General features: G+C 39.5%; 1 protein-coding gene across 1 annotated transcript; it reads left to right on the top strand.

Moving 5' to 3' along the window:
• The first annotated feature begins 88 nt into the window (after positions 1-88).
• Positions 89-15,079, top strand: slc6a4a (solute carrier family 6 member 4a). The gene is made up of 14 exons (XM_035679462.1): positions 89-230; positions 2,268-3,183; positions 4,497-4,631; positions 5,177-5,399; positions 7,438-7,576; positions 8,570-8,704; positions 8,825-8,928; positions 9,062-9,189; positions 9,395-9,507; positions 10,357-10,488; positions 10,943-11,042; positions 11,239-11,339; positions 11,531-11,698; positions 13,350-15,079. The coding sequence occupies exons 2-14, from the start codon at positions 2,712-2,714 to the stop codon at positions 13,422-13,424; spliced, it is 2,025 nt and encodes a 674-aa protein (XP_035535355.1). The 5' UTR covers positions 89-230; positions 2,268-2,711; the 3' UTR covers positions 13,425-15,079.
• The last annotated feature ends 5,671 nt before the right edge of the window (positions 15,080-20,750 follow it).

Raw genomic sequence — 20,750 nt, 5'->3', positions numbered from 1 at the left:
AACAAGGGAGGGAGAGAGAGAGAGAGAGAGAGGGAGAGAGAAATGAGAGAGGTTTGAGGGCTCAATGGGCAAACACAGTGTCCTGATGTGCTAGTGCATGCTGTTTGTCTGGCAAGTTTTTGCGATACCACGGGATTCTTTGAAGTTTTGGGTAGAAGCTGTTGCTGCTGCTGTTTGTGTATCTTTTAGCCGCCACAGGTTCTACTTTTCCTCATTTACCGTCTCTTAAGGTAATGTATGGGATGTGAGTTGGGATAAAATACTATTAGTGTCTTTGCTGTTCATTTTTGTGTATTTACCTCGAAAGTGTCAGTGTGGCAACTAATGATTTGTCTAAAGTTTAAGACGTGTTCACTAACATTTCTTAATTTGGTTCATATTTTCTCTTTTAGTCTATCTTTGCTTAAATCTTGATGCTATCATCCTACTCTCCCTGTCTTTATTAAAGTCTTCTTAGTGAAATGCTAAAAGATAAAAAACATATTTTTAATATCCAGTAATGACTTGTGACTTTAAAGTTTATACCATAGTATCATAGCACAGTTTTTTAAACTTTGATTATTATGTACATGTTGCGTCCTCATGTATTTTTTTCAGGTGATTAAATGTGTCTCCACATGCAGGGTCAGATTGAGTATTTCATCAAGCCATTTATCGTTGTTTATTTTTCTCTACCTTCTATTGTGAGGCAGTGTGACAACTATTGCTTGTGTGCTTTATGGATAACCGTAAGTAAAGTGTTAGTCAAGATTGTTCTGTTGCATCAATTTGTATAAAAATTAATCAATATTTCACTTCATCCTCATGTTTAAGTCCCAACCTTTCAAGTAGAAATTGTCAGATTTCCGTCAACTTGAACAGTTCTTGTTAGACCAGAAGGAGCGTACTGTACTTATGTCAGTCTCAAGGATTCAGGTGGAAATCATTGTTGTGATGAAGAACTTATGAGTGCTCTCATCAGGAAGTAAAAGTGTAGTTTGTATAAAAAAAATGTTTGTGTTGAACAGAAGATTGGCCAGTGTTTCTTTTCCTCCTCAGAGATCAGGTACATGACAAAATCTTGGTTGCGTGGTAGTCAGATGTTAGTGTGCAGTGAATGTCATGCAAAACTGTTGGACACTCGTTCTTAATTAAGATAATGGAATTCCATGTAAATTGAGTCTTCTTACATTCTGGCATTCATTACTAATTGAGCTAACACTATAAACAATATAATCCACTTTTAAATGTCTCTCTCGGTTTGACCTATTACTCACATTGTATGTTGAGTATGTGTGAATGTTTCTGCTGAAAAGCGCTTAAGATGTATTTTTATCTCCACATAGTAACCTTCCTCCTTGCCAAGTTTAAAACGGATTAAAGAGTTTGCAGCTGCAGAACAATTTGTGCAGAGTATTAATGGTATTAAGGTTTAAAGCGCACATTTCATTTTGCTGTGTCTCATTTGCCTCTCACATTATGTATTAAGCGGGCAAAAACTTCATGTAGAATATCACTTGGTGCACTGATCTGGATGATGTAGATATACAATTGTATTTACGTCCTGTGTTAAAATGTATATTCTTTTGATTTTAGCATTTAATCAAGAAATAAATGATAATAATAAATGCATTTATCTTACACCAGTTACAGATGTGAAACAGTGAAATTCTGTCTTCTAAAACACCTGACATCGTACAGTTGAAAGTCTAATTGTACATATATTTATAAAAAATATTAAAAAATACATAATGGCAGCCTTGTTTGGACTCTATTATTAAAGATTGGAAACTAGCTTTCAAGACATAAGCTAAATTGATTAATATTGTTTTTTTACTATTGTGTTGTTTGCTTAGTGCATGTGAATCCCCCATACTATAACTTTCATAGTATTCATATTTGACTGACGTTGAATTGCTTTAATATGCTATATATATATATATATTGTTTTTTTTTGTTTGTTTTTTGTGTGTGTGTTTCCAGCTGATGCCCATCTATATTCTCTAATTTCCCTATTATACGGCTTTGATCAGATAAGCATGGAAACAGGTTATGCAACTGAGAGAGAGTGTCAAAAAAAAGTAAAACGGCATGTCCCAGCACAATCCCCTTAATTTGCACCACTGAGACTGTACTTCATAATTGTGTCTCACTGTCATAGTTTAGGCACTGATGTCAAAGACAGAATGACTCATTTTACATATTCTATATAATGTGCTCACTCAAAAGTTATTTGAATAACTCTTTGCCTGTCACTTATGTGTGGATTTCTCCTCTGTGTTTTGCAGTTTGCCCCATTGCTGAGTATCTCAGAGGACGAGCATTTTGTGGAGAAGATCCAAGATTCTTGTAACTTTTCTCTTGGCCACATCCTGTTCAAACACATCTCTCTTCTCGTATACCCTCCGCTGTCTGTCCTAGCTGCCTTCTCTTTTTCCTTCTTGCTCAACCAGTCCTCTCACACATACACGCACCTCCCCTCATTCTGGCCCCTTTCTCTTCTTTAGCTCTGCTCTCCGGTTCACCGTCTTCTTTACCTGTCCAAGAAGGACAATCCTTTTTTTGGCCAAATTTGTCCTACACCGTCACTGCATCATTCCCTCGCTTCCCTTAAACCTTCTGTTCCCCTAATGGGCTCCATATCAGACAGCAGTGCCACATTCCCTTCATTGTCACTGAAAACCTCTCTCCACCCCTAACCGCCGCGCCAAGACCAACATCAACGCGACCCAATGGAGACAAAAGATATGATGATGACGAGCATGTTGACAATGGACAAAGGGGAGAATGAGGGAGAGGGGGACAAAGGGAGAGAAGAGGTGGGGGAAGTAGAGGAGGGGACACAACAGGAAAATGGTAGACTGATGCTGGTTGATGGTCTTGCAGAAAAAGGACCCAAGAGTCTGACCTCCAGCTCTGGACAGCAAGTGTCCAATGGCTTCACTACATCCACCCCTCAAAGCCCCACGGAGGGACGAGGGACTGCAGCTAGTTCCGGAGGTACAGCTTCTGGGCCTGGAGGAGGCACCGGGTCCTCAGTGCCACTGGGAGGCCTCAGGACTCTGGTGGTCCAGCAAACCAGCTTGGAGAGGCCCAGAGAAACCTGGAGCAAGAAGATGGACTTCTTGCTCTCTGTGATTGGCTACGCTGTGGACCTGGGAAATGTCTGGCGCTTCCCTTACATCTGCTACCAAAATGGAGGAGGTGAGAAGGCAAAAGATGTTTGAGAGGGGGAGATAAGGAGTGGGTTCAGTTAGAGATACTAGAGTTAGAGCTAGAGTAAACATTATTTCAAAATGTAAAAAAAAAAGGTGTGACTTGTCCTGCAGCACATACTTTAAATGTACAATAGTTATACACATATAATAATTCACAACAAATGTAGCAGCTGAAGTAAGTCAGTTTACTGCCCAGTAACTGTTTCAATCATTAAAAATGGAGACTATCTCTGACACATCATCATTCAAAACAGCTAAATAAAAAGGGCGTAGACATAAGGAATGCTGCAGTTAACATATTTGTTTATAGGAAGCACTTGATCTAGCTCATTTCTTGCACAATCTAATGTATAAAAAGGTAAACTTATGATTTCACAAAGTCCATGTGGTCTGCCTGTGCTCTGTTACTACACAATCCTCACCTAGCGGCAAACAGGGCCTCCCTTTCTACTTTTATTGAATTTGCAATAATAAAATCTTTGCAATTTCCTGTGTTCTGTGTGTGTCTCACGGAGCGAGGTAGAGATGGGGACTGGGAGACACTTGATAGAGGCAACAGTATTAATTGTGGTTTTTATGAGAACGCCTTTAGCCTCTTTCTCCGTGCTTAATAACCTGTCTCCCGGGCAGCTGCTCAATCAACCCTTATCTTTGCTTTCATGTCACAAAGACATGAGACACACAGCGACCCACCCGCATACACATATGCACACATGCACATAAAATAAGTTGATAATCAGATCGAAAGAGAGAAAGAAAGAGAGGGATGTGTTATCGAACTCTGCAAGTTAGGTTGAAGAGACCAAAGATCTGGCTGCCATCCGGCTGCTTCTCTGTTCCTCAGCGTTTGGTCCTCTAATTCCCCTTTCATCACTTTTATATTTTCCTTACTTAGCAATAACAAAGCCAACATTGCAGTAGTCCTAATTTGTCATTGTCAAACCAAATTACCCTCTCACTGTGTGTTTCCACATATTAAATGCAGAGTGATACGAAACTAGGAAAGCATGCCCTGTTGTTTTTGAATGGACTAGGGTTATGTAAATGATAAGGTACTTAAGTATGGGTAAAATGTAATGATTTTTACAGAGTGCTTTTTAATGTTCTTGGTTCATTGGGAGTTATTGAGAGTACTACTGAGAATACAGATGGAGTGTGAACGAGTAGCATTTCTCCTGTGTGTAATTGAGTTTTTACTGTTCGTCTATAACTCTTTCTTTCTTCCAATTATTCCCCCCTCACTTTTCCCCCTGTTTTCATCCCCTATCCAATTTCCTCCCTCCTTTTGTCTCTTCCCAGGTGCCTTTTTGCTGCCCTACCTGTTGATGGCAGTGTTTGGTGGTGTCCCTCTCTTCTACATGGAGCTGGCTCTCGGCCAGTTCCACCGCAGCGGCTGCATCTCCATCTGGAAACACATCTGCCCCATCTTCAAAGGTAACAGGAGTAGTGGAGAGAAAACAGAACAGATGGAGAAATGAGTTAATAGCAATAGCTTGGATTAAAAGGAGAGAACGTGAGAGAACAGCGCTTACCAACAAGAAAATGGTCAGTAAGAGAATAAAAAAGATGAAGAAGGACAGTGTGAAGCTGTCAGCCTGAGAGACAGCTCATTTAACATTCCCTGGGTACAGTTCCCTTGAAGAACATCCCTAGCCTCTTGTACATCTAGTGAGATGTACTGACTCTCTGTTATGGAAATTGTCACATTTCCATGCCAAATGCCAGATGCTCAGAAATGTGATAGTATGTAAATTGTTGTTGTTTGTAAATGTCACCCACTTAACCAACAGCAACTTGAATTAGCTTGAATACACCACTGATGCCTCTTGAAGATAGGAGAAGGAGTGACTGACTAGTGTCACATACTACACACATTTAAAATAAAATATAGATGGAAGGATTTTGATCAAGATAGTTCAAGTTTGAATCTTTCTTAACTCTTTTATTTTGTGCTAACAATATTTTTTCCATTCATTAAGGGATTGGCTTTGCCATCTGCATTATAGCCCTCTACATAGCCTTCTACTACAACACCATCATGGCCTGGGCCTTGTACTACCTACTATCATCATTTCGGCCCACCCTGCCCTGGAGCACCTGCTCCAACAGCTGGAACACTGTCAACTGTAACCTTTACATGTCTACCGACCACAATGTGTCGTGGTCCAACTCCTCCACCTCCCCCGCCGAGGAGTTCTATACGTAAGTGCATGTAAGTCGGATGTAGAGGCGTAGGGGGAGAGCTACACATGAGAGTCAAGTGAGGGAGGGTAGGATGACTTTCAGAGAGCAATTAGGGTTGGTTCTGGTGTTTTAAGAGCCCTGACAGATTTACCACAAGACCTCTCTCCAAAATCCACTTCATCACTGGCAGTGAAGACATAGCAGGAAGAAGTTATTAGAATTTCATTATAAGAATCACTGATCTCATTCCTGATGGTTAGAAGTGCAGGAGTAATATACTGTGAGTAATTTGAGGATCAAAATATAATATTTACTGACAGTCAACTAAAGATAAACATAAAATGCAAAGCTGAAGGAGGAACCATTGTAAAAGAGCTCATATCAAAGACAACACATGATTCATTTAATAGACTTTGGCATTCACTCAGTTCGATGGAGTTGAGGATAGAGCGCTATAAATAGTCGTAGCTCCTTCCAGGGAGCCATAGATGCGTCCTTGCCACTGGTGGTGGTGGAGGAAGACATAAAACAGGAAATATGGTTTAAATATTCTTCAGCTAAGATAATCATTGGATGATAGAAAAGCCTGCAAACGAATCCCAGTGAAATATAATAATTGTCTTCCTGAAGCTAAAAGCTTCATTTAATGTATTACAAAGCTACATATCTATAGAGAGAGAGTATATCAACATATATGTACTGATAATCAGGGGTCACTTAGCCCATGATTTTCATAGGCAAACGTTAAATGATAAAAGTAATAAATTGAATTCTTCAATATTAACTTTGTTGTGAAACAGATGTGTCAAAGTTATGATTCTATTTCACTAATGTTGCTGCAAACAATTTGTGCTTAAATAGATATTACAACAAACATATAAGGCTCTCAGTTCACTCTGAAGTAGCATGGCCAAATATGAACTTCCCTTTTGGTTAAAGGAGCAGGTGGAAAGATCTGTTGGCTTTTTGGATTATTGGTAAGATAAATACATAGATGAGATGGTAACATGACATGACGAATCATTGGAGCAGAATTCAAAATTTCCATTTCAAATTGGGTCCCTTAGTTACAAATAGGCTCTATTATTACAAAAAACATTAACAATTACTGACATGAAATCTAAACAGATTTATTATATTATTGTATATCTTTGGCATGTTGCTTTCACAGTAATTAACTTTGTATTTGCTTTTACTGTAAAGTAAAACCCGAGCTGTGTCAGAACAATGAGTTTCTTATTCTTGACTGTTTTGGGTCTACTGGCTCAGTCTTATCAGCTGCTCAGTAGACCGTGTCTGTGTCTGTCGACCGAGACAGATTCAGGGTTTATCCGTAGTTGACTTTTCCTAATACAGGTTTAAAAGTAACAAATTCCGCAACTCAGCCTGGCGCCAGAATTTCCTGTTTTCAACATAAATCACGTCTCTGTTTTATCGTCCAAGCTCTGTGTGCTTAACCTGTGACCAGATGTTAACCTCACTGTTCATTTCAGCCTGCTTCTGCTTTTTTGCCCTGTAGTGTGTTTTTTACTTTGGCTTGTGTAAACTGTTTCTGTTTATTGACATAAATTTGCTTTAAAGCATCCCCATTACTGCTTGTTTATCATTCTTATATTAAACCAAGAGTTTATACCCCTGTATTTTCCACTTCTGCCCTGTTCACTACTCCTTTCAACCCCCCACGCATATCTTTATTTTTACTTTCTTTATCTTTCTTTATTTCTTGCTTTTCCTTTCTATATCACATATCCTTCCTTCCATGCTTTGTCTTTTTCCTCTGCTTTCCAAACATCCTTTCTATCCACCCTATCTTTGTATTCTCACTTTTTCTTATCTTCTCTGCTCTGTCACTTCTTATTATTCTCCACATTTTCTTCCTTCCTTTTACCTCCCTTTTCTCTCCTCTTCTCCCTCCTTGTTCTTCTCGACTATTATTTCCTCTCTTTACATGCAATTTTACCCCTTTTCACTTTCTATTCCTTCCTCCCCTCTTTGCACCCTCTACAACTTCACCTTTTAACCCCAACATCCCTCCTACTTCGTTTCCTCCCTCCAGTCGCCAGGTGTTGCAGGTTCACCTCTCCCCAGGTCTGCACCAGCTGGGCTCTGTCAGCTGGCAGCTGGCCCTCTGCCTGCTCTTCATCTTCACCATCGTCTACTTCAGCATCTGGAAAGGAGTCAAGACGTCTGGAAAGGTAACTGAAGGGGCGCCTGTATGGCTGATGAGGGTGTCAGTTAGAGTGGATGGATGGATAAATGAATGGATAGATAGACTGATGGAGCCAGAGGGGCAGATACAAGGATGGTTGTTCTGCTGTCGTCTCTTCAATCTCAGTATCATTTATCATTACGGGTAAAAAGCAGCAAAGCAGGTTCGAAAGGTTTAAAGCTAAATGGTTTGTGGTTCAAACATCAACAGCCAAACTTTAAAAGGCCTCTAGAAGTTTTCTTACATGTTGTATTTCTGTCCATACTTTTGATAAGGGAGTGATTGCGTCATACTACACAGCATATTACAACAGCTGGTTATGGTGACACATTATCCAATGTCTCACAGGGCTGCTTTCATCTGTGGTGGTCCAACTTTGGTCCAACTTTAGCTGTTTTATCCAATATTGTTTGCACATGAAGCCACTGAATGCACTGTACTACTCCAGAGGGAGCTATGTGAAATCAGATGAATTGACTTTGAGTCAGAGACAGTCGGGGCTGGAGACTACAAGTTTGAATATGAAAAAAAACCTTGGGGTGTGGAGATAGAAGTGAGCTACATTAGCCGCTACTATGTACGTATCTATGTATATGTAGAAATAATAATGAGGATATCTCTGGTTCTGCTGTCCAACAATGTTTTAAGTGCAGTACTAGGAGTAAGTTATTTAGTCCTTGAGTCCTTGCTGCAGGCAATTAAAGCCCCCCAAAAAATAGTTAAGACCAAAAGCCAACAAAATCTACAGCAGTTTACTTTATTAAAATTTAATTTAATTTAAAATACCATACAGATGTTCCTAAATAACCCCTGGTTCATAAGAGGTGATGTATGTTATGGTATGTTTTCAACAACCCAGCAAGTCTTACCATTATTTTTCAAAAAGTGATTATTGAGTAAGACTGGATATCAGCTACTCTGACTGACAGTTTATCAACAGAAAAGTGAGTTGTTTCGTGTTTCCTCTTTTCTACAATAGGTAGTTTGGGTGACTGCTACCTTTCCCTACCTGGTCCTCCTGGTGTTGCTCATTCGGGGGGCCACTCTGCCAGGAGCCTGGAGGGGTGTGGTCTTCTATCTCAAACCTGATTGGCAGAAACTGCTTAGCACTACAGTAAGTCAGTTGGTGCAGCTAGTCTTTCTTTAATATTCTCTGTTTTACATTTTAATGTTGCTGTTATCTTGACACAAACTTGTCTTAACATACATCGCTCACCTTCATCAACTCTCTGAGGTGTGGATTGATGCAGCAGCTCAGATCTTCTTCTCACTGGGTCCCGGATTCGGCGTGCTCCTTGCCTTTGCCAGCTACAACCCATTCCACAACAACTGTTACAAGTGAGAGTTTTTCAGTAGTCTAGTCTAACGAGTCTAAATAGATTAGCAGATTCTCAAAGATTCATATTTGTTAGACATTCTCTCTAAGTCTGTTGTCTTCCTGCCACCCAACCCTCTCCTTTCTCTATCTCAGAGATGCTTTGGTCACCAGCTCTGTGAACTGTCTGACTAGCTTTCTCTCTGGCTTTGTCATCTTTACCGTGCTGGGTTACATGGCTGAGATGAGGCATCAGGATGTGGATGCTGTGGCCAAGGATGCTGGTAGGACAACACACCAAAACAATCCTAAATACACAATTTACCAGAATCTCCTTGTGACAAAGTGTTGAATGGAGCACCTACTGCACACATTTGCTGTTCTAGGCCCGAGTCAAGCTCCTTACTGTTTGAGGTCTACAAAAATACAATTGTGAGGATGAATGTAACATCAAACTCTCTTTCAACCTGCCTCTTTTTTTCCTTCCAGGTCCCAGTCTGCTATTCATCATTTATGCAGAAGCCATAGCAAACATGCCTGCTGCTACTTTCTTTTCCATCATCTTCTTCCTCATGATCATTATGTTGGGTCTGGACAGCACGGTTAGTTTGTTGATTACTCATTTCTGTGCACAAGTCAAGACACCCAAGTTAGTGTTCTGTTTGCTAAATGTTCTTTTGATCACCACTTGTTCCTCTCTCTTGTTATAATCTACCTGTTCCCAGTGCCCAGCACTTACATGCTCTCTCAAACCTAGAAACAGAGGTTTCATATTTGCCTTGTTATGTAGGCAAACGCCATGTTCTGTTTGACTTGTGTTTGCCTGTTGTACTTGTTGCTCCATAAAGGTTTTGGGTATTATTTGTCCTCACTGTTCCATTTTGGAAACAGTCAATGAAAACAATGTGACAGGACTTTCATATCACTGTTGTGTGGAGATCTTGTCTCCATAAGCCTGTGTTTATCTGCTCTGAGGCAGCCAGCTGGAGACACCCATAAGGCTCTTATCATGTACTGATAATCAGTGTAGAATCAGCATCGGGGTTACTATGCTCCTCCATTTTATGACTGAGGATATTACTGCGAAACGTGCCGGTATACTTCAGATTCATGTTGGCACGGCTTAACATTTAGTCTCTTCATTTTTTTGTCATTGTGTGAAGGTTATGATACACAAGGTATTTTCTGTAGTGTGGGTCGTCAAAGGAGTGACATGCTACTGCTGGACTGATTAGATCAAACTGCTGATCAACAGCCTCTTGATAGCACTTAACATTCTTAAGACTCTCAATCGAGGGAATATGTACAGTATAATGTTTCCTTAATAAGTGGTTATGGTTTTAATTTCTTTCCTCATCGTCTCCCTGTTTTCTTAAATTATGCACCCTCTGCTGAGTTCTCCTCTGCTTATTTCTTTCTCCCTAACCTCGCTGGTGTCCTCCTCTCTCCAGTTTGCAGGATTGGAGGGGGTGATCACAGCTATGCTAGATGAGTTCCCTCATATCCTGGTTAAGAGACGAGAGTGGTTTGTCTTTGGCCTGGTTTGTGTCTGCTACCTCGGGGCTCTCTCCACACTCACATATGTAAGTTAAATAACCATATTACATATGTCGTACTATCAAAATATATCATAAAAGCACAATTCTCAATCAATTTAGATTTGAAAAGACCCTTTAATATCACAGGTAAATCATTAATTTATCCTACATGACTGATAATCCACTACTACTAATTTTTCACAAATCCCCATTTAAATATATCATAGACCAATGAAATAGCTCATGTTGTTCAAGTGTATCTTAAATGGTACTCCTGTGTTTTAGTTAATGTGATGGACTGTAGTTAACAATTAGCTGGAATCAGATTAGAGCGGTCTCTGAGCAGTAATCTGTTTATCTGTATCCCTCATTATAGTAAGGTTAGGTAGTGACCAACATGTGCCCCTGCCCCATGAAACACTCCGCAGTCTTGCATAAGAGTCATTTGTGCATAGCTTTACAGAAAGAATCTCCCTCTCTGTCTGGTGTCCTGTGTCAGGGAGGAGCGTTTGTGGTGAAGCTGTTTGAGGAGTACGCTACAGGCCCTGCAGTCATCACTGTGGTCCTGCTTGAAGTCATCGCTGTTTCCTGGTTCTACGGTAAGTCTGAGTGATGATGATTGTGATGATGATGGTGATAATGTGCAACCTTATTGTAAATGATACTCTACGGTTGTCTCCTCAGCTCTTTGTCTATTTCCTTGTGACTGGAACTGCACAGATATACATGAGAGAAAACAAAGATGCACTCCTGATATTTGGGATTTGGTGTTGATTGTGTCTGTGTGTATTCCAGGTACCAACCGTTTCTGTAATGACATCGAGGACATGCTCGGTTTCTACCCGGGTTATTTCTGGAGGGTCTGCTGGGTGGCCATCTGCCCCTGCTTTCTGCTGGTGAGGCTCATGTATTTACACACACACACACACACACTTATGTGAAATGCTGTAAGGAGCAATTGTGAAGCAAGCACATGAAGATACAATAGTTAGAGCAGCTGCTATTTACTTATTAGCTTTCAGAATAGTTTTGTTTTACTTTTCCTGATGTTTGATCCTTATACTTCTGCTTTTGTTCCTGTGTCCAGTTCATCATCATCAGTTTCCTGGCCTGCCCTCCAGAGGTCAGGTTGTTCAACTACCACTACCCGCCATGGACCACTGTCCTGGGCTACTGTATCGGGGTGTCCTCATTCATCTGTGTGCCTGCTTATATGGTCTACCACTTGCTCAACGCTAAGGGCACATTCAAACAGGTACAGCATCTCCTTTCCCTTCCTTTCCTTTACCTTAGATGCCAAGTGGATTATCTACATGGTTTCCCATTCCCATGTCCACTTGCTGTGTCCTCCTCCTCACCCATATCCTCTCTTGCCCTTTGTCCTCGTACTGATACGTCTCCAATGACAGGGATTGCCTCTATTTCTATCCTTTCCATGCACTGTCAGGGTCTACCCTCTCCAGTGAGTACATGATGGGAGATCAGATCAGGATCAAAGGAGCACGGAGGAGGCACAGGCCAGAGATTAGCAAGAAAAAAAGCTGTGACAACTTCCAGGCCCCATAGATCTTACACACACATGCATACACACAGGGCACTACCTGATTACACACACACGCATCCACATTCTGCAACGCATGTGTAGGCTGTCACGTAGCCAGATTTGAGGATGAAGGCTCTACTAAAGGAGACCAGGCTTGTGCCATCAGCAGCGCTATAGCATGTGAATGCCCTGCATAACAAAATAAGTGTAGTCAACCGCCCTTCGAAACATATTCAAAAGAACAGTTTTAGATTTATATTTGATTCTATTTTTGAGCTAATCATCTTCAAATCTAACCTACCTAAAATGTTCAGATGTGTATTTGCTCTTTGTAGTGTATTTTGAGCCCTTTGTAACAATAAATACAAAATATCTTTGTCATTATCATCATCAATATTATCTTAAAACACCCTTTGGTAGAGTTGACAGAAGGTAGGAGGACATCAAAGAGGCTGATAGAGAGACCTTCTTTGGCCGTTGTCCAGTATTGACACTGCTGCCAGGACACACAATGGCACTGACACACGCTGTCAACACATGGAACTTGTGTTTTTTTTGTGAGCATGTGAATGTGAAAGAGAACAGTGTCAGGCCGAGCGAGGTCAAAACATCTGTGTCTCTTTGTAGCAAGGCTGTGTGTTTGTTCACTCTCCTGTAAACTCGCTGTTGGTGATGATGATGATGATGATGATTCTTGCTTCGGGTTCCCGATTCTGTACCAAACAATGTTTTGATCAAGTCAGGTGGGTTTTACTAAAAGGATGAGTCGATCATATCATATCGATCAATAAAAAATGTATCTGCCACAATTTTGATAATTGATTAATCCTTTAAGTCATGTTTTTAAGCAAAACTGTTAAATATTCACTGGTTCCAGTTTCTCAAATGTGACTAGTTGCTGGTTTCCTCAGTTGTCTATGATTGTAAACTGAATATCTTCGGGTTTGGAGCTCTGGGAAAATGCAATGGACATTATTTACTATTGACATTTACAGACCAAGACAATAATACGACCAATCAAAAAAATGATTGGCATGGTTAGTTGCAGCCCTATATGAAATGGTATTAAAAAAAACTACTGAAACAATGCATAGTTTACACATTTGGCACTAGTTAAAAGTCTTGAATATTTCATTTTATTTCATTGCTCTTCAGAAGGATTACAGCTCCTGTCTCTAACACACCCGACAAAGACTAAGTCAATCATAACCTACTGCAATAATGTTAGTTGCACAAGAATATTCTGACCTGCTTTGTGCTTTAATCCTTGACAGTTTCCAGGTTTATATCAGTTTAATTTACTCCCTTTCTTCTTCTGTCCCTAATCTTTCCCCTGTGTGTGTCTCTTTCTCTTTACTCCCAGCGTCTGTTAAAGAGTATCACTCCAGAGCCCAGCAGTGCCCAACACAGAGACTTCATTGTCACCAATGCAGTCTGACCAAACCCTGGCCAAAAGAAGGTGCCACTCTAGCGACATAGAGCGCCCTCTTCTGGACAATCTGCAAAACTACAGGACAAGGGGGCTACCTTTCACCATCTTTGCCTCTTTTCATTATCTCCCACACTTGTTTTTAGCTCTCTCACACCAGGATGTAGAAACAGAGGTGGAGTTAGGTGGAGCCAGGCTGCAGTAGCTTTGTTTAGCTTGGTTTAGTTTGGTTCTTTATGCTGGTTCAGTTTTGAAGGAGGTGTTACTAAACCCAGAGATTAGTGTCAGTATCTTTAGCATCAACATCCTCTCTCTATTTAGTGTTACCTAAATCATTTAGTGACCGACCTTCTTCTTCTTCAGGTTATATAGTTGTAACAAATATTTTATACAATTATATAAAGTGTGATACAATCTATGTTCATGTAGACAATAAAGTGGAGATACTGCACATAGAAATCAGTTAAAGAAGGCTAGATAGTTACATTTCAGTCTCCTCTCACTGTTTATGGTTGTATTTTCATATTATGCTGTTAAGTCATGCATTCTTATATGTAGCAAAATTCAGGTATCTTTTTACATCTGTTACTGAAGCCAAATATATGATATCTGTTCTGTTCATATTTCTAAAGATGTTTCAATATTGTAGTTGTCGTTACGTTGTGTTGAATGTCAGCCTGTGTTTATTTGGTGACATCTTGGACAAACGACGGATTTGCAATGAGTTCCCTACACTGTGAAGCACTGTCTGCTGGTGACATGAATGTGTGTGCGTGTGAGTGTAAAAGAAAAGACTGTTATAATGTCCAATGGAAAAAATGGATCACAGACAGAACCAATCAAGTGTATTCATTCTGTGACTGCAATATGAGATGTGTATTTATTTTATAATGTATCATTGCTGTCGTTCTACCTGCCACACTTCAGTATGACAACCCTAACATGACATAGTGCTGATGGTCCTTCTTTGGTTTAATCACAGTCACATGTCATACTGCATAACTGTCAGTAATAGAAACCAAATATGGATCAGAGCTAATAACATTATCAATGGCGTAGTCCGAAAATCAGCATTATTGCTCTTTACTTTCTACCAAAAATCTGTTTGTGTGGTGTGTGCATGTGTCTGTGTGTGTGTTTGTGAGAGTGTATGTATCTGTGTGTGTGTAGGAGCAGGAGTTAAAATATGGCGAGTACTGTACATCATGTGTATTATGATTACTGGTCAGTCTGGTATTGGTGTAATCTATCCTGTGAATACCTGTCTCCTCTCTCCATGGAGGTGTGTGTGTGCATGAGTGTTTAGTGCTTGTGTGGGCTTGAGTGTTTTGTGTGCGTGTGCGTGTGCACCTTGATTAGTGTGTTGGTGCACATATGGATGGTTGTGAAAAAAGGATTAGAGGTGTTCAGCCCCTTTATGTATGCATGCCGTGATGTGTGTGTATACTGTAGTTCAAATGTGTGCGTGTGTGTGTCTGTAATGTGATCTCCTGTTGTCTTGTTGACTGCCAAAATATATTATGAAGGAAGTAAACTCCCTCTTGCCTCTCTCTCTCTCGTACCTCTCAAGCTTATGTAAGATCTATGTATGTCAATAAAAGACTGTATTGAGAAATACACCTGTATAGAATAAAGATATATAAATATATGGGAAATAACAGATAATAAAGATATATGGAAATCAATAACCTCTGGCATCTGTTAGTTGATTATTTTATTTGTTTATCCATTCAGTTGTATACACTATTTAACACATTAAAGTGTGTTTTATTTATTTTATCCTCTAAGGGGTCAGTATATGATAACATATTTCAAGTATGTACAGTAACAGATATCTTTATATAGTTATATAGATATAACTATAGTAACTAAAGTTTTTGTTTTAGATCCAAAACTGAAAGAGGAAATAAAGTTTGGATCACAGCTGTGCAATAAAACACTCCCCCTGTTTCACATCTTCAGTCCTGAGAAAAAGTGTTACAGAAGTAACAGGAAAGTTCTGACCGGAGCAGTATTACTTTATAAGTTGTGTATCCACTGTATTTATTAATTTATTAAATTATGTATTTTGAGAATATAATGCATATGCTAATTAAAAATATGCATTAAAAAATGAATATTTGCAAGCAATTTATAACAGTACTGGATTTTTTCTTACCCAAATCAAGGGTCTAAGAATAGAGGGTGTCCTGTGCTTTACAAATAAAGCCCCCTGAGGAAAGTATGTAATTTGAAATATTGGTCTACATAAATACATTGAAATGACTTTAGATTTTCTGTAATAAAGTGAAACAGGGAAATAACATTTGATATCACCTCTAGAGCTAGGTCGATACAGGAATCTATAGACACATACCTCAAACATTATTTATAAGAATATATACAATACAAGCAAGACATCTCACAGCCAAAGAAATGAACCAGTCTGTTAGACAAACTACATATGTAATAGTGACACCACCTCCAAACAGATAAAACTATCTTTGGGATTTTTACATTGATAGTTCTTGTCATTTATATATCTGCAACAGGCCCACAATGGACAGCCTTTCTTCCCGGCCTTGGCAATCAGTTGTAGTTCTTTCAAGGGTCATAATTTCCCCCTTACCCTGAGTAGTATCTGCCCATGCAAATATTTTTCCTTCTGTCATTCATTCTTTGTCTTTTATATCTTAAAACCTCAAAAAATAAAACTGAAACTCTTAAATAACCAGATACCCCACTGCTGTGGGAAAGGCTTGTGTTTTCTGTTAAATCTCTCGCATTTTACACTTCGCTCTGCCAAGAAGACTGAAACGAGCAGAACCTGTTGGGCGATCTGCACTGAAATCTGCCTGAACTCATGCTTTACCACGCGTTGGTAAAATGTTGACACACATCACAACTAGTGAGTGGCCCACATGTGGCCACGAGATCAGTAGGTTCTTTATCCAAGTGGCTCTTTGTAAGGTTGCCCTGTGTGTCACTGTTTACTGATCCCGTGTGTTTATAGAGGGTTGCAACTTCATTCTTAGTGACTGCATAATGAGCTCAGAGATCCCGTCTCGCTTGACTTGTGTCAAGCGAGACGCATAACATCTGGAATGCAATGTTTTATCTATGAAAAACATGTGAAAGCAATTACAGCGTGCTCATTTATGGAAAAGCCTGTTCCGGCTGTAGTAGTAGTAGAGTTGAATTCATGTGTAGCATTGAGCCTTTTTAAACACTGGCTACCCCATGCTGTCGGGACAATTATTGTTTTTCTGTCAACCTGAGTGCATCCGTGTGTGTGTGTGCGTGTGTGTGCGTGTGTACATATGTGCACAATGGTTCCTTGTCAGCACTGATTAATCCCACAACTGAAATCTACAATCAGCAGCTTCAGCAAACAGTCTTGGTCATGCACACACGCACAAACACACACACACACACTAGAGCATGAAGTAAAAAAAAAAGCATGCGTGTTTGATTATAGTATTGCTGAGAGGATGATCTTCAGCTCACCCCACCTGAGCCTGAGCCAATGTACAACAGATGTGCAGTAATACATTATGTAGCTGGTGAGTACAGTACATCCTGAGGGAGTGAGAAGAAAACTTTTAGAGAAGTGTCATTATTTCAGCATGTACTAGTTCCTGCTTTTCACACATCAGCCAGGTCTGAAACGGAACTCAGAACGGACATTTCTTTGGTTTAATTGCAACTGGCGGGCATGGATGTGCACATTTCTCCTATATGTGTGAGTGTGTGAACTTTATTGTGGCAATTTCCTCTGAGCTCCCTTTCCCTGACTGATGGACACATCCTGTGTTCTCTGTCTTGCCTTATCGCTGCAGATCTATATTAAACAGCGCAGCACAGCCAGCGTATCCCTCCACCCCTGCTGTACCTGTCATCTCAGCATCTGCCTAGCTGCCTGCCTGCCAGCCTCTATCACTATCAGGTGTCTATCAAGACCCCCAGCTCATTTCATCTATTTTCCCAGTTCTCATATCTTCTTATTTTTCTTCTTTCTTATATTAATTTGGGCATGGCAACCTGGGTTTTGTCTGTGTGTGCATGCATGTGCCTGTACTCTTTCTCAAACATGTCTGTGGATGCTGTCCTTTTGAGAAATCCCTCATGGATTCTGTTTAGCCTTTTGCACTCTGATAACCCTAATACTTCATTGCAGCAACTCACTTTGACTTTCCACTTTCCAGAGAGCAGCTGAGTTTGACATATCTTTCAACTCTCTTTCTGTCTGTCTCCCCTCAGTTCTCGATATAAATATTTTTTGACAGCGATCCCGAGGGTCACTCTTTTTTTTCTGACAGAAAAATCCTGGCATTTACTTCTCTAACTCGCTCCGTCTGTCCTCTCCCTGTCTCTCTATTTTTTCCTCTAGCCAGCCTCTCTGCTGATCTCCAGATACTGCCGCTGCTTCTGAAGAACAGGAAATGAAACTCCTTTTTTCCCTCCAATCTGTTGCTCCCACCCTTTATCACACAGAGACCTTGATTCCCAGCAATGGCTGTCTCTCACTCCCCTAATGAACTCATTTTGCACGAAGGGAGAATACCATCTTATCTCTGCAGAGTAGACCCCCCCCCCTCTCTGACACACACTCTCTCTCTCTCTCTTTTCCCCATTGCTTGCCTCTCCTGCCTTCTCAGTTCATATAACAGTTGCCAAGATACACTGAGAGGTCCTTGATCTGTTGTCTTCTCATTACAGGTGAGGAGATGAGAAAGATGTTTGAGAGAGTGAAATGATCTTTAATAGTAACTCTGAAAAGCATTGGCTCCATTATTCATGTATTATAAAAGTGTTGTTGTACAATATCATTTGTTTATGTCATGTCAGGTGACCATTGTTCATTCCCAGTAGAAGAAAACGTTCTAAACAAGTTTATGTTCAAGCCAGTGTCAGCCACTCAAGTAAAAAGTATGAATGTATATATATTGTATTCAGTACAAAATGACATGAATAAAAATGACTGATGATTTCATACACAACCATGTGTCTTGTATTGAAGCATCTGCATACGTTACCACGTCAAATGTTGATGCTGTTAAATATACTGTGACGAGGGTGACAAAGATGTGGTAAAAAGGCAATCATAAGCCTTGAAACAGCTAAAGCAGTTTGATAATCGATGTTTAGTGTCATTTTGAAAAGTTAGGGGCTTCACTCAGATGGTCCTTTTCCACCTCCTGGCTGCATGGATGAGGTATTAACAATGCAATATAATAATAATGACAATAACGTTGAGGGGGATTCTGAGTAGATACGTTTTTGGGGCTGTGGTCTTGTTTTCTATCAGCCTCTAGTTGTTTTCTGTAGATATTTGGATAAATCCTTTCATTATCTTTCTTGGTTAAAGTGCCTGCTGTGACACAGAATGACTGGTCACTAACACTATCCACTTCTTTCGATACAATGAGACAGGCTTAAATGAGGATAGCAGATAAGATGAAAGTTCATGTGAAAGCTTTAAAAAACTGGAGGAAGATCAGTGGGACAACTAACCCTAATCCAATCACATAATTTACACTGCCGATCTTTTTAACCAAAGTATACCGATTTTTACATGCCTTGGTTCCTGGCATTGGTTTTCATTTAATTAAATCTGCTATTAAAATGATGTTGAAGTGACATGAAACTTCATTCATCATTGAGATTCTTAATCCTCCATAATTAACATTTGACTTTTGTGTGTGTGTGTGTGTGTGTGTGTGTAAGTTATATCTTATATGTTATTTTTGCATGCAGACGTTACTGTATAGAGCTATCTGTGCTCTCTGCTCTATATTTAGTTAGCATTCAACAAAATGCTAAAGTAACTGTTGCATTGTATGGTTTAAATAACATGTTTCTTTCTTGCAAATATAGGACTCCTAATCCCCTAATCATTTACTTCAGACTGTGGACGTCATGTTCCAACTTTTAACCCAATAATGTCGACAGTGGAATTTTATAATTTCCTTTGCAGTACTTAAAGTACTAACTGAGGTATGCACAAATCTATTTAAATGTTTCAACTCAGTTTAAGTATGAGACTACAGCACAGGCTTTTCTTTGCACTTTTTAATCTCACTTGGGGTAGCTTTTTTTATTTTTAAGAAAACACCTCTAGAATAATAGGTTAGGAATTTCAGAACGTCATAATTTTTGATATACATACTTTCTGGACTGTTAAAATATAGATTCAAAATGAAAAATGATCTATTGCTTTTCCTTGGTCCAATATTTCCATTTTGCAGACCTGAGAGACATTTTATAATGTATTCTTATGGGATAGAATTAGTAACCCCTAGCGACTAAAGACTAATATAGTGAGTTGCAGAAATGGCTGTATCTCAAAAAATACACTGTGTTATTAGAAAAAGGTTGGTACCATTGGATTCAGAACAACTTCAGTTTCAATAATATGTGCTTTTGTCCTGTAAGTCTGACAGTTATATATATATATATATATATTTTACCTTAACATACTAAATATGGTTGTTAGTCATGAATGGGTTAATACTTCTGCTTCTCCATATTCCCAACAGAGTCTCTCCACAGGGTCACAGCAGGATGAACTCAGCTGCAGCTAATAAAAGTGATATTAGATGAGTTGGATTTAGGTATTTCGAAAATTCAGAGAGCAGTTAGCTCTATGAGTCACACCACGGGGATACAATATGTTGTTGCAGCCAGATCTCAAATGCTTTAATTACTTAATTAATTGATTATTTGGCCACATGGGGGCTGTTGAACAACCTTAGACGCAACATATGAACACATAAAGCTGTTGTGAATGTGTTAGCAAACAATTACCTGATTAGACATCAAGAAGATAGGGAGCAATTTTAGGATTCATTTGGAGGCATGTCTCTGGTGACCTGACGTTCAATTTTCACTCTCCTTTTAGCTCCAGTTTGGTCTTAACCAACTCCTGAGGGAAATATGTGCCTGTTTAGCTACTAATTGCACCACTATGTTCACTAGCTATTGCTCCATCCAAATTTGTGATTCGTGACATAGTGCTATATAAATACAATTGACTTGTGAGTGATCAAACAATAAAGTTAAGGGCCATAAAACCAAAACAATCAGCTGTGCTAAAAAGCTGAAAAGGACATGTTATTATAAAAATATTTATTAGTGAAATTTAAGCAAAATTGATATTTAACAAAATTATATAACTTTGAAAAAATTGAAAATAAATAGAATAAATAAAGGCAACTCATATTCACTATGATGGTTTTAAGGCTGTACATGTTGATTATCATAAGTGTCTGCCCTCGCTTAAAGGGTACTAAAGCATCTTGACACTTCACCTCAACTGTCATTCATGAACACAGCAGCCTACTTATCATTTTAAAA

The sequence above is a fragment of the Morone saxatilis genome, unplaced genomic scaffold, assembly GCF_004916995.1.
Source record: "Morone saxatilis isolate NCDOM2014 unplaced genomic scaffold, NCSU_SB_2.0 Contig8, whole genome shotgun sequence".
Taxonomy (NCBI): Eukaryota; Metazoa; Chordata; class Actinopteri; family Moronidae; genus Morone; species Morone saxatilis.
Note: the sequence above shows the minus strand (reverse complement) of the source record. Positions and strands in the feature narration are given on the sequence as shown.